The 15,656-nt window shown below is 37.5% G+C and overlaps 1 protein-coding gene across 1 annotated transcript in view; it reads right to left on the bottom strand.

Annotated features, from left to right (window-relative positions):
* Positions 1-15,656, bottom strand: part of LOC146895309 (uncharacterized) — an 85,076-nt gene that overhangs the window by 54,206 nt on the left and 15,214 nt on the right. The window contains exons 6-7 of the mRNA XM_087904984.1: positions 14,541-14,644; positions 13,079-13,222 (exon numbers count right to left, since the gene is read on the bottom strand). Of these exons, the coding sequence (XP_087761110.1) occupies positions 13,079-13,222; positions 14,541-14,644 (248 nt within the window). The remainder of the gene's footprint in view (positions 1-13,078; positions 13,223-14,540; positions 14,645-15,656) is intronic.

The raw sequence follows: 15,656 nt of genomic DNA, 5'->3' as shown, positions 1-15,656 counted from the left end.
GGATTTAACACTTGTATTTTAACAAAACAGAGGAAGAAAATCAACACCATGAAAAGAGCATATTCCACTAGTAATTATAATTTTGTATAGAAAAAAACAGGGGAATATTGGTCTCTAAATTTTATAGGAATCCAAACGGAATGAAAATGTACTTTCAAATTTGTAGAGTTTTATATTAAATGCTCCCACTGTATAAATCCTACATGTGTGAAGTTTCACAGGATTTCAAACCTTTTTTCATCTTTGGCCTTGTCCTCTCTCTCTCTCTCTCTCTCTCTCTCTCTCTCTGTCTCTCACATTCTTTCTTTCCCTCTCTGATTTTTTTTTGAGGCAGGGTTTCTCTGTAACTTTGAAGCCTTTCTTGGAATGTCTCTGTAGACCATGATGGCTTTGAACTCATAGAAAACTCTGAGGGCTAGAATTAAAACTAGGTGCCATGACCACCCAGTTTGGCCTTGTATTTTCAATCCTCCTGTCTCAGTCTAGAAGTAGCTTGATGATAAGCACGTGCCCCTCACCCAGTGCTACAAGATCAAAAGTGAATCCTTCAGAAAGCACTGGAGGGACAGAAACAGAAGAAGTAGAAGATGCTAAACTGGAGCGTACACTTCGCCAAGAGAGCACAACTGAAGATGAAGAGGAAGAAAAGAGGGATGGATGTTCTTGAGAACTATAGGGAAACATGGCTGAGTGGAGTAAACCAGACCTAGAAAGGCAAAAGTCGTTTGTTCTCTCACATCAGAGGCCTGTGGATCCCATCTTCAGACCTGCTGTCTAACCTGGGGTAACTGCATCAAACAGGAAAGTAGAAAGGGTCCTCACAGGGCTGGGATGTGGTGGCAATAGAGGGCCATAGCAGGATACAACCTGATGTTGTGTCTCAAATCATTCCATGTACGTGATCATTTCACATATTGCTTTCTAGTACATGATATTACCAGAGAAAATATAAAAATAAATAAATATAAATAAATTTTGTCACTATGCAACAGTCATAAAGGATCCAGCCTGATAACAGATTGATGTAGGAAGTATTACAGCTTGTATTTACCTGCCTCCTGGGTCATGGCCTCTTATACTATTTACGAGGAAGCCGGACCTGCATGCAGCCCTTCTCTCTCTTTCCCTTGCTCCATTCCTGGCCTTATTTGTGAGTTTACCCCTTAAAAAATGGCTATCTATTTCTCAATTCTGAGCTAATGTGGGATTTCTTTTAAGTGTCTAACCACCGTAGCAACAGATATCAAAGTACTATTAAGTATTAGGAACTCAACCTTACTCCTAATATTAATAACTGAAATGGTAGCCAATAGATAATATGGAAAATGAATAGTACATGGATTGATTCCTCTCTACTGGTTTTAATTTATGAAATTTTCTGAAATTATTCACATTTTCCCCAATTTCCTAAGAAAAGGGGAATTTTCTATTATAGACTTTTCCATTTTTATTTATTATTACTGCTGTTGAGTGGGTGCATGCTCCGTGGTGCACATGTGTCCAGAGAACAACCTTTCTGAGTGGGTTTTCTCGTTCCACTTTTATGTAGATTCCAGGGGTCAACTCATGTGGCCAATCTGGCTTGTTCAGCAAGTACCTTTACACACTGAGCCAAAATACCTAGCTGTTATTACTTCTTCAAAATGTGTAATACATAAGCATTTGACTCAGATGGAGAGTAATGAACTCTATAGATCCCTCTAACTTACTCTCTTAGCACATAGCAGAAGTCATAGCACACTCTAATATATATATATAAAACTAGTGTAGAGCTCCAGTATTCACATGCTTCCAGAGTCAGCCAGATCTTACACAACAAACAGGGTTTCCCCATTCATCCTGCTCTCAAGTCACATCATCTGAAATTCTCTAGAGTTTATATATTCAAGTGATAGAAAAATAAAAATAACAGTTGTTACTTGTGTCTCTACCAGAAAGGGATACTTATGAGGGAACTGATCCTCCAGTTGGAGGAACGTTGTTCTTTTCTGTCATGTATCCTCTTATAGACTTCAAGAGAAAAGGCAGAACTGAATCACCTCTGAGTGATTTTCAAACTCATGATTCTCTGCCCCTCCTCTTGACCGAAGTGAAAAAGAGGAAACTGCATGATGAGAGCAGATGCTGACAGAGGAAAAAAAATCAAGCTATCATGCCAGATGCTGCAAATCATTTCCATAATTGATATTTGAAGACTGAGAAGATAACATAACTGCAGAGAAAGTAAAACCAGTGTCCTTAGCAAAGCCAACGAGTAAAAGGAGGTGACTGCTGTTCCTCCACTCCTAATTTTGTAATAGGTTGAGTAAAACTTTTTTACTTTACTACTTGAAAAAAATTAAAATTCTTTTTTGTTTTTGAATTATGTACATTATATCTAAGTGTACTTTGGAGTAATTTAAAGGTACTCACTTTTCTACTGTAAATCTCTTAATAAATACTCTTCTAGCTTTTTATTCATAGAGAATTTTTACAGTGAACATTGATGTTATTCGTTATGGGATAGTTTGGTTGCTAATGTTTCCATGGTGTTGGGATAACAAAACTAAGACATTACGCATGGTCAGTAAATACTCTTCCACTGAGCTATAGACAGAGGCATTGTTTTTTGTTTTACTTTTTCTGTTTTACATTGCTTTGAGGTTTTGGTGTTATTTTGCTTTGTTTTTGCAACAGTTGTTATATCATACTATTTATGGCCTCAAAGTCAAAGTAGCCTTGACTCAGTCCTTTCAGTACTGGGATTATAGCTATATACCATCATATAAATTTACACAATGTTTCTAACAAGTAAACATTTTTCTTTATAGATATTTATCTATGAGATTTTTAAAGCCATATATAATTATCAATCACAGCTATACAATATAAATTAATTATGTAATGTCCTAGAGTTTAACTTTCACACGGTTTTCTAGTTGTTCATTTAAAAAAGTATATTGGGTATAACTTTAGAACATATGTAGAAAAACATTTTATGCATGAAGTCATAAGGTCAAAGAGACAGACATTTAAGGAACTCTAATATATATTATCACACACCCTCTAGTTCATTTATAGTTCACCATTTGTGTGTGAAAATATTCACAATTGCTTTCTTTTAAGATAAAATAAGGTGAGTTTTTCTTCTGTGAGTTTGCCCATGGGTTTGTGAATGAGAAATCCTGGAAAGAAGGTGTGTCAATAAGAACTAATTTTCTGATTAAAACTCAAGTGATGTGGATAGTTTTGAAATGTTGTATATCTTCTACATGTTGCATGTCTCTGCTGACATCGCGCAGACTGTGATCAAAAACTCCAGATGTTTTGTTCATTACCATGACTGAAGTGTGAAAGGGGACGAGGTGCCTTCCAGTTGGATTGATGAAAAAGAACTGTAGCTAACAAAAGCTTAACACAAAGTGGGTACTTATTTGGTTTTGGACAGCCAAGAGGATGTCAATAACTGTAAATCTAAAGAGCAGCAGCTTCTTTTGCAGTCTGTACAACTAAGCTCTGAATTTCTAGAAACATACAAAGTGTTGCCGAGCATAAGTAGCATGAGAAAGTGGGGTCACTTCAAACCATTTGGTTGACAGTACCACTGTGGTTCTTTGGCCAAAGGGCAGCACAAAACAGGAAATACCAAAATTTATCTCAACCAACTAAAGGAACAGAAACGTTAGAAGCTTGAAGAAAGGTTTGATTTTTTTTGAATTTCATATTCTAAAATCATTCATATATATATATATATACATATATACATGTGTGTGTGTGTGTGTGTGTATGTATACCCTGAGTTCTTTGCTGAAAAAGTCTTTGTGAGACTACAACTGCCCATTTCATTATGATGAGACACACAAGTCTAGTGACATATTCATACCTTCCACTGGGACTCTTAGATATCCTTGACATCATTATTTTACAGCTGCCCCAGGCTGACATGTAGGACACCTTGACCAGCCACCAGCCCACAGAGAAGGATGGACTGACTCACTGCCTTCACTCGGAGAACTGATTGGTCTTAGCCAGTTTCACACCTCTTGCTACTTATGTCTTAAGGCAGAAATTTCACAACACTGATATATGTAAGCTTCATAGGTATTAAAACCAAAAAGAATTCTATTTTGAGATTTCCTTTGCCCAAAACTGATCCCTGTGTCTTGTCATTTATAATCATAGCTGTTCTAGAACTCTGCATTATTATTTCTAAAGCACTTGCTGGGGCTTAAGCACTGGGAGTGAGGAAATGAAAATAAAATGCTTGAGGAGCTCAGCAAGCATGAAAAAAAAGGGGTCCATAAAAGGGTTCCACATGGATATGTGAGCTCTTTGATACCCAGGAACAGAATACATTTATAGACAACTTGGTTAAGCACATACTGTAAGTCTTTTCTTCTTTACTCCCTATTCTCTCACTATATCATATCTCCAAGGAGATACTTTAAATAGCTCTCCAATACCACTGCATCCTCTGTGGAGTCTGCAGACTCAGCTCAACCTTATCAAACGCTCTTTCTTTTTAATTTTTGTTTCTGATGCTTCAGGATGACCCAGGACTGTCCATGTAGCTGAGACAGGTTGGGGCTCTTGATCTTCTTTCCAACTTATGACTTCTGGAATTACAGCATGAGCCACCATGTCCAAACTTTACATCATGTGCTTACTTTACATTGTGTATTTTTTGTGATGTTTCATCATAGTTCAACATCTAGTAAGCTTAAAAATCTAGCTATTAAAACTATCACATGGATCTGTGGTTCAGTTTACCCCATATCCCTGTATAGCAGCACTCACACATTTTAAATAAAGACATGGGAGTCTAATAGAATACTCAAATAATCTCTGTGATCATACATGTTATTGATAATAATATGGAATATACATATTCCTAATGGATACACTTCACACCCACATGGAGTTAACATCTTGTTGACTTTTGTCTAGGGCCTTTATTTTGGATGTTTTTCATTTCAATTCACTACAAACTAGAATTAGCGGCTGTTACAGCCAGTATTCCCAGGTTTTTGTCATGGACTAAGAACATTAGTCTTAAGGCTCCTCAGGACCCTTAAAGATTTTTGGTGTTGCACGAGGATGACTGAGGCACCAGTCATGTGATCTGAACAACTACTGGTTCCTCAACTTATCCAGTGAGAAATGACCACAGTGGGACTATTCTAAATGCTAAGACAATAACCTCAAAGACTGAGCAATTAAATACATGCTCACTTTTCCCTTGTGATTTATCAGTTGTTATTCTTTGAAAATATGAAGATGTCCAGTTTGATCACATGCTCCATCAGTCCCAGTCCAGGTGGCCTTGGTGAGCCCCCATTAGATCATTCCAACCGTCTCCATGGGTGGACGCACCCCTCGCGGTCCTGAATTCCTTGCTCATGTTCTCCCTCCTTCTGTTCCTCATTTGGACCTTGGGAGCTCATTCCAGTGCTCCAATGTGGGTCTCTGTCTCTATCTCCATCCATCGCCAGATGAAGGCTCTATGGTGTGGCTATAGGACAAGGCCAATTCAGGCACCCTCTCCTCTGCTGCTGAAGGAAGAAGCTGGGGATATCTCCTTGGACCTGGGAACCCCTCTAGCGTCAAGTCTCTTGCCAACCCGAAAATGGCTCCCTTTAGTAAGATATTTACTTCCCTGATCCCATATCCACTCTTCCTCCATCCCACACATTCCATTCTTCTAAGCTCTCCCCACTCCTCCCCTTCTCCCTTCTCTCTCCCCATCTCCCCTTACACTCCCCCCCCACCGTGCACCCAACTTTTGCCTGGCAATCTTGTCTACTTCCAATATCTAGGAGGATAACTATATGATTTTCTTTGAGTTCACCTCCTTATTTAGCGTCTCTAGGATCACGAATTAAAGGCTCAATGTCCTTTATTTGTGGCTAGAATCCACTTCTGAGTGAGTATATACCACATTCATCTTTTTGGGTCTGGGTTATTTCACTCAGTAAAACGTTTTCTATTTCCATCCATTTGCATGCAAAATTCAAGATGTCATTGTTTTTTTACCATTGAGTAGAGCTCTAAAGTGTATATTGCCATACCTTCTTTATCCATTCTTCTATTGAGGGGCACCTAGGTTGTTTCCAGGTTTTGGCTATTACAAATAGTGCTGCTATGAACATAGTTGAACAAATGCTTTTATAGTATGATTGGGCATCTCTTGGGTATATTTCCAAGAGTGGAATAAGAAGCCAAGGACAATGGCACTGGGTTTTGATCCTACTGCATGGACTGGCTTTGTGGGAGCCTGGTTTGTTTGGATGCTCACTTTCATAGACCTGGGTGGAGTGGGAGGACCTTGGACTTCCCATGGGGCAGGGATCCTTGACTGCTCTTAGGACTGGAGAGGGAGAGGGAGGGGAGAAGGGGGAAGGAGGTGGAGAGGAAGTGGAAATTTTTAATAAATAAGAAAAAGAAAATATGAAGATGTAATAAATTCTTATATAGTGCTGGCTCATTTAGAGATTACTAGTTTGAAGAAGAATGACTCTAATATTCTCATGCATTTGAGTGATTGGACATTGGTGAGCAGCATTAATTGAGAGGGATTGGAAAGTATGGCCTTTTTGGACTACATGTGACCTTGTTAGAGGAAGTGTATCACTGGAAGGGTTTTTTTTTTATATACAGTCCTTTTTAATTTTATGTAACTAACCCCATTCCCACTTCCTCCCTTCCTCCATTTCCCCAACCCACCCCCATCCACTTCTCAGAACGGGTAAGGCTTCCACTGTTGAGTCAGCAAAGTCAGACACTTCACTTCCAGGCAAGATCAAGACACTCTCCCCCTTTAGCTAGACTGAGCAAGTATTTCTCCAAAAAGAATGTGCTCTAAGACACCAGTTAAAGCGTTATGGAAAGATTCTGGTCTCACTGCCAGTAGTTACATAGACTGCCCATGTCTCACAACTAACCCCCACATAAGTGGTCTTAGTATGGTCTGATGCAGGGTCTGCTGCTTTCAGTTCGTGTTAGTGACCTCTCACTAGCTCAGGTCAGCTGTGTATATGGGTATCACTATTCTGGTTTTAACCCCTTTGCTCATATTATTGAAACTCCCGCGACTGGTCTCTGGTAACTTGGCTCAGTGCTTTGCTGTAGATTTCTGTATCTGCTTCCATCAGTTGCTGCGTGAAGGTTCTAAGATGACAATTAGAATAGTCCTCAGTCTTAAAACATTTGAAATGTCATATTCTATAGATCTTTGAAGTGTTGAAGATTATCTATCTAACCGAATTACATCACTGTGTATCTAGAAAACCTTTCTAACATGACTACAAGTTTGACTATTATAAATAACTATCAATCTGCATTTTAAACTGTGTATTAAATCTTTAAATAAACCTTAATATCTTAAGAGCAGAAATATAAACATACAAATTTGTATCAATAGACCAAAGTCCATACCAATGTAAAGTATTCATCTCTATATCATATCTCACTTTAAATGAAAACAAATGTTTATAAACAATCATTTTGGGGAAATTAGGGCATTGTTTTCTCCAACCTTCTTTCTGATGGTTTTTTTTTGGCAAAACTCCTTCTCTAACGCTTGGATAATGGAATACTGAGTCCCGCCAGGCTTATTGAAACAGAGACCTTGAAATCTAGCATTTGGTTTGTCTGTAATAGAAACAAAAGCCTTGTTGTAAGAATATCCTTTACTACACCTTCCTGATTCTGGCTTATTGTCCAGGCACAATAGACAATGTTTATTCTGAGAAAACTCTTTAGTAAAGCAGATGGAAGTATATACAGAGACCCTTATCCAGAAAATATGCAGAGAGTGACAGATCTTGGGACACTCATTCTACATAGGATGTCTCCAACAAATTCCTACCCTCAAGGCTCAGGGAAATTTATGAAAGAGTGTAAGGGCCACAGATTATGGAAGACACCAAGGAAGCAGGTTTTCTACACACAGGAGAACAGAGGCATAGATGAACTCGCCGAGACTATGACAGCAGGCACAGGGCCTGTACAAATGATGCCCCTACCTAGAGAGAAAGTGAACACAACTCATATCCCTAGCACAGAAGTTCTCTCCCATTGATAACCACTTGTAAATGAAAAGTTACTTTTCTCTATCAGTGTCCCACTTGGTACAAAACTACACTTTTTTGGGGTCATTGACCTCTTGCAATATTTTTCTTAAATTATTTCACTTATTTTACATACTGACTACAATTTCTCCTCCCTACTCTTCTTTCTTTCTTTCCTTCCCACCTCCCATTTACCCTCCTATACACTCCTCCTCTGTCTCAGAAAGGGACAGGTCCCCATCTTCAGAAATTGTCAGGCCTCCGATGGGCATCAACAAAGCATGGCATATTGAGTTGAGCAAGGACAAAGCTTCTTCCCTTGCATCAAGACTGGATGAGGCATCCCATTATAAAAGCTGATGTGGGAGGGCCTTCTTTCTATATGTTGCTTTTATTGGTTAATAAATAAAGAACTTCTTTGAGCCTATGGCAAGGACAGAACAGAACTCAGATGGAAAAGCAAGACTGTATGCTGGAAGAAAAAGGGCAGACTCAGAAGCCATTGAGCCACTGGAGATAGACTCAGGGAACTTTACCCAGTAAAAGTACATGGCAATATACAGATTAATAGAAATGAGTTAAATTAATATATAAGAGTTGTCTAATAAGAGGCTAGAGCTAATGGGCCAAGCAGTGATTTAATTAATACAGTTTCTGTGAAATTATTTCATGTCTAAGCTAGCCGGGTGCAAGGAAACCAACAAGCAGCCTCTCTTCTCCAACAAAAAGTTAGCTAAATAATAATAATAGTAATAAGGAGCCAATCACAAATTTGTATTTAGTATATGAAACTACAGAAAGTCTAATTAATTTCCAGTACAAGGGAACATATACCTGCTTACCTTGGCACAGATGGGAGATCAAGGGTTAGAAAAGAACTTTGGGTGTTAAAAATAATTTTCCTGTTAAGTTTTAATTGTTTTCTTAGGGTTTCTATTACTATGATGAAACACCATGACTGAAGCAATTTTGGAGGAAAGGGATTGTTTTGCTAACATTCCAAATAACAGTCAATCACTGAAGGAAAGCAGACAGGCACTAAAACCTGACAGGAAACGGGAGGCAGAAACTGATGCAGAGACCATGTAGGAGTGCTGGTTACTGAAAGCTCTCCATGGCTTGCTCAGCTCCCTTTCTTATAAAACTCAGGAACACATGTCCAGGGATGTCACCACTCACAATGTGGGCCCATTTAATCAGTCACTAATTATGAAAATTCCTTATAGGCTTGTGTACAGCCAAATCATATTGAGGCACTTTCTCAAATGAGGTTCTCTCACCTCAGATGTATCTAACTTGTGTCAACTTGACATAAAACTAGTCTGCCCAATGATTCTTGAAGAGATATATGTAGTTTGTAAAATTCATATTACATAACTTACAACGAGTATGTTTTGTTACATGTATTCAACAAGGTAAATTTTGAGATTTTTATTGTTAAGGTCTGAAAGTAGACACCACAACTCAATACCAATTTTAGATCTAAAGGACATTACAAGTGAAAGCACTGATGATAGTGAATGTGAGGAAATATTGACAGAGATGTGAGGTAGAAAACTGACAAATATGAATATGGGCTATGGAATAGATCACATTACTTGGTATATACTAAATTTCCTGAGTTGTACAATTTTAGTATGAAACTAAAAAAATTACTTGTCTCTTGAAAATATTTATGAGTAGTTTAGTTTTATTATTACCATCAACATTATTATTATTGTTCATGAAAAGTCTCACTCTGTAGCCCTCAACTACCTCAAACTTACTATGCAGTCTATTCTGTACCCAAACTCATATACCTGTAAGAAAATAAGTTTGAGCCATAACATACAGTTGACATCAATTAATATTACTGTATCTGTGTGATCCCAACTTATGAGTAAATAATAGAGACCAAGAGATAGAGATAGAGAGAGAGAGAGAGAGAGAGAGAGAGAGAGGGAGGGAGGGAGAGGATGAGAACACATAAGCACTATGGATGGTAGTATGAGTTCCTTGAACTATCCTGGCAACTATTTGTCAAATCTGGGAATGTATTTTACAGCAAATGAATGTTTCTTAAAAATAAGTTCTACATTCAAACAATACCAAGCCATAACTAACAAGTTAACAAACAGAAAACCACAATTGCACCCTAGTTCTTAATTGTGATGTCAGAGCAGTGGGATAGAAATGGTTTATCCTAGTGGGAAGAAGATGTGTGTCCTGTTTTTCAAGCTTCTGTACTTGAAACCATATCTCAGTCAGGAAACAAAGACACTGATTCCTCAGGGCTGGAAACAAATGGTATCCATTCTCCAGACATCATGTGTTGTGTTTACAGGAAGTAACTGTGCTAATTCATGTTTCAGAAGAATATTTCTTGCCTTTCTTATCCATTAATCTGTTTTCTCAGTTGACCGAATCTTGTGGTTAAGACACTCAATCATTAAGTAGTCACAAATCATCACATGAAATCAAGAAAAATGACAAAAGTTCAATTTTTTTTTTTACTTTTCCTCCTTACTGCACACTGAATCAGGTTATTTATCCACTCTCTTTTCACAGATGCAGGGGTAGTTTCTACCACAATCGTCAGTGAGTATTCCTCTATAACTGAGAAATGCACAGCCTCCACTTCTCTCTAATGATTTCACCGTCATCAAATCACTGTAAAACAAAACATATAACCGGCAATTATTAAACTTTGAAGCATATATTAATATAGGCAATGATTCTAAAAACAAAGGTTATTGGCCAATATACATAGAATATAGAATCAATTGTAAGTGTTTGATTAAAGGTTTTTTATTTTCTCTAAAATCATAAAAGATGGCCTTGTCCTGGTGCCATGAGTTAGTAGATAGAAGTCATTGCTAACAAACCTGACTACCAGAGTTTCGCCCTCAGATACCACACAGAAGAAGTAGAGAAGTGACTCCTTCAACTGCACTCTAACTACAGATGTGCTGTAATATGATCACACAAATGCACATGCTTTCACACAAAAATAAAAATTATAATTAAAAAATAAATAGAAAAAATGTTTCTTGATCATAATTCTATTCTTTATCTATTCCACACTGTTAATTTTTTCATCATCACATAGAATTAAGTTCTAGGATCACTAAGAAATAATTTTCCACTAAAGTTGATTTTCTATGATGCTTTTTCAATAAAAACATTTAGAAAACAAGAAAAATTAATGTATGTGACAAAAGGACAGGATGTCATGGCTTGAGCAACACAGAGTTTTAACCAGGCTATCCTGATGAGAATAGCATCAAAGAATAGTCAGCAGAGAATGAAATTCACAGAACTCCATGGGGCTGAGAGGACAAACTGATAAATCTTCAACAAAAGATAACCTTCCTTGAGTCCTATATTTAATCAAGGTGGAAATACAGTATTCAGATTTACCATAGAAATAGAAAAGGAATATAAATGAAACTACATGACCTATGGATCATAGACAAAACAGGTAAGGTACAGTAGGAGTGAGTATACAAATTAGTTAGCTAGGAGGTATGATTATTTACAATCAATAAAGTATGCTTGTTGAACATGGGCAAAAGAGGAAAAGATCCAGTAGACTTTACTTTTCACAATACACACATGGAGCACATATTCTGCGTCATGAGCTCTTAATTTACCTCTATGTTCTTTAGCCAAAGAGTACAAGTTAATCTTATAACTTCTTGCTAGGATCATTAGAAGCTGACAATGAAACAAATGCCCATGTTACTGCATCTTTCCACTAGGAAAAATGCATGTGGAAGTCACAGAAAACTTCTGACCCCTAGGCTTCCTTACTGAAGGCTCAAGCCTGGCCCTAGTTACCATACCATCATCAGAGAACAGTTTTGCACATGGTCAAGGTCCACAAATATCTCTTAACCTGGGTACAGACATACTCTCAACCCCTGGCACCTCACTCTGAATGTTACCGTCTGCCCATTTCATTCTGTATGGTTGATACCTTTCAAAAGAAAAGGGACAGGACAGGCACTTGTAGTCCTAGCAACTAGGAGATGGAGACATAAGGATTAGGATTTCAAGGAAAGCCTTGCTGACATGAATCTCTATTAAAAACAAAAATAATGAAAATTCAAGTAAATTTTAAATTACATAAAAAGCAACTTAAAAGTATAACTAGTTAGCAAATTTATTTATGGAAAATCATAAAATTCCTAGGGGACAAATTTCAGCATTTCATATTTCTAAAGGCATCAGTAAGCAGAAGGAAGAGTAAATGTGTGATACGAAAATAGAGGGAAAATTTCTGAGGAATAAAAGATCAAATGGGGTTGGAATTGGAGGAAAGGGGACAGGAGAGAATGAGGGGTGGATAAACTAAACCAAAGGTGTACAAAATGCTTTATGGATAATCACTAGTTAGTAAACTAGTGACAAAAACCAGACTCCATGTTTTTGTGGTGGTTTAGTTTCTTTGTTATTTCTGTTTTGTTTTGCTTTTTTCCTTGTATTTTTTGTTATTAGCTTTTTCTCTGATTTTTTGTTTTATTTGATTTTCACTTTCATTTTTGTTTTGGGGAGAAAGAGGGAGAAAGAACATTAAATTAGGAAGGCAGGGCTGTGTGGAGAATTTGGGAGGTCTTCAAGGTGGAAAATCTGATCAAAATATATTACATTGAAAATGTAATTAAAAACCAAAATGCAACTATAAGAAAGAGAACCATAGAACACGTGAGTTTTAAATGAAAATCAAAGTACAGACAGGAATTACTGGTCAAAGTGATCATAGAAGTGAACAAAACAGTATAGGCTATTGCACTGTTCCTGACTATCCAATATAAGTACATAGTAAGACTGTAATGCTAAAAACAGCACACACTTTGACATTACGATATAGGTAAATCAGTCTCAAGTCAATCAGAAAACATTTTCCCTTTTACTATCATTCAAATGATCAGAAAGTCCTTTGTAGGCTTCAGAGGGAGAAAAGATATGAATGTCTTATCCAGTGCTGATTCTTGCATGCCACAATACTGACCTGCAAGGCAAGGTGTGCCCCATGGAACTATCGTTATAGGATTAAGAAATGCTTTTCTAATGGCCATGAGGTCTTTATCACATGAGGGATGTTATGTTCGGTACTGTAATCTAAATCAAAACCCATGATTAGGGAGGTCACAGGTCCTAGGTTGTACAGAGTGGCAGGCCTGCTCCAAGTGCTGAAGAGAAGAGAAAATGTGTTCAGTCCTATGGAGATATCTTCATCAACCCCTCACAGCAACCCAAATACTCAGGGAATATCAGTGAAAAGGAAGTGGAAAAAAATGCAACAAACAACCGATGTGGAAAAGCTCTGTGAAATGCTGCCTTCTGGACATGAAACGGCTGTCAAATCACAAACTCAGCAGCTGTGGTTACCTATATGCCACCTGAACAGGGTTAAGCCAGCTAAAATTCCAGCATAGATGGGGAACTGCCCTCTATCCTTTAGTAAATCAGTATTGTTATGTAGGTGACAGCTCTTTGGAATAGAAGACTCATTCTTTATTGGGTGTGTGACTACTGCTTGGATTGCTTGCTGCAGTGAATGTCCTATAACCATACACTAATTGATAGACAGTATCAATTAGGAAAACTTGATACTTTAGCGTACAATCAGGAAAAGGTTCAGAGGGCAACTAAAGGGTGACTATGATCAAATTTCATCCTGTATATTACGATATTTTCAAGAAATATTATTAAGAAAATAGTGAGTATCTTTCTACTAGATTGGAAATGGATCTTATACACTACAACACTTTGAAATGGAAAGTACACATTAACATATTCTCACACTTATAAATAGCAAACAATTATATACAGTAACTACGAAACAAGCCCAGTAAAAGTTTGAGATACTCATACTCATTGTATCTGTCAGCGTGATCCAGTTATTTCATATCATCTTAAGATTTTAATTTGCTTGTGCCCTGCACTTCATTCAACATGCAGTCCTGAGGTGTGTTCAGTATTACAACACTATCGGTCAGCTTCTAGACCTTTACTCTTCCCTGTATAACATTTAATCAAACAATGTAATATCCATCTTGTTCTTACCCACGGGTTCCATAGGAAATGAGTAAAGCCATGTGAAATAAGAAAAATGCCTTTGCTCACATTTAAACAGGGTCTGGACTTTCACTTCTCAACTGCACAGACACAATCACACAGAAACTATATTAATTACAATATTGTTTGGCCAATGTCTTAGGCTTCTTTCTGGTTAGCTCTATCTATTAACCCATTTCTATTAATCTGTGTATTGCCACAAGGTTGTGGATTACTGGTGCAGCATGCTATTTCTTCAGCAGCTAAATGGCATCTCTCTCTATCTCTGTTCAGATTTCCCACCTGGCTTTCCTCTGCTAAGCCACTGTCCAAAACAGCTTTGTTCATTAAGTAATAAAGGCAACACATATATAGAAGGACATCCTATATCACACACAATCCTCCCAAGTCCTGTACCACTGTTAGAGTGTGAGTGTTCAGGAAACTCACCGGCTATTGGAATCATCATCAATCCATTGCCATTTGTTTTTTCTTGCATTATACGATAATCCAATCCAGTAACTATTTGGATTAATTTTGAACTGAAGGAACTTCTGTAAGGAAAAAGACATATCTAATGATTAAATTTCCTTCTGTTTTGGAGAAAGAACAACATAACACATCTTAGCTATTTTTATGTCAGTTCTCTGCTGTCCTGTCCTCTAGTCCTTCAGTCCCTCTAAGTTCATTTTCAAAGTAATTTCTCACATGTATCTCATTTATGCAAAACCAGTAAATTACATAAGTTATTTAAAAAGAAAACAACAGGTATCTATCTAGAGACACCAGATTCATGAAATGATTTGTGACTGTGTTTCTCCAAGAAAGTTTCATTGTGTAGCCAAGGCTGTCTTTGAATTCACAATCTCCCTTATTCTGACCCCTAAATGAATATTGAATAGAGCTCCTTAAATAATGAAATTATGAAATCATTCAAATTAACATTTCAGAAGACTACATGAGCCTGTGGGAAGTGTTCACCATAAGTGACCCTCTGTCTTCAAACCAAATTCATTAAAATGAAAAATCCCCCACTCCATAAAAGCAGTAAACTTCATTGACACATGTTCTGTCCACACTAGTCTGTAGAGCAGGTAAGTAACCTTCCTGCCAGTCAAATAGCACCACATTGCACATTGCTTCTCAAGACCCATAGTGAGGTCCTCTACCACACACCTCATCACCAGCCCCACTGCTGAGCCCTGCCTCCAAGTCTGGCAGAATCATATTGAAGAAGAGTAAACCACACCAATCAGAAAAACCAATCCACATGAGTCAGAAGAACAGAGATACCCCTCACTACAACAAAGGGCAACCTAATCACCAGAAAAAAACAGATCCAAATTTAGACATAGACTCTCTATTATATCAAAGGTCTTACTGATCACCAGAAATCCAGAAAAAAACAGAGATGAGAAGAACAAAAAAGGAAACAGAAACCAAGGAACAAAACATGCATCTAACAAAGACAAACTCAGAAATACATAGCTGGATCTATAATTATTTCAAAACCAAATGCCTACATGACAACATAAGAACAAAATCAGTAACAGTCAAGGCAATAGG

Source organism: Myodes glareolus, chromosome 3, assembly GCF_982192425.1.
Source record: "Myodes glareolus chromosome 3, mMyoGla1.1, whole genome shotgun sequence".
NCBI lineage: Eukaryota > Metazoa > Chordata > Mammalia > Rodentia > Cricetidae > Myodes > Myodes glareolus.
Note: the sequence above shows the minus strand (reverse complement) of the source record. Positions and strands in the feature narration are given on the sequence as shown.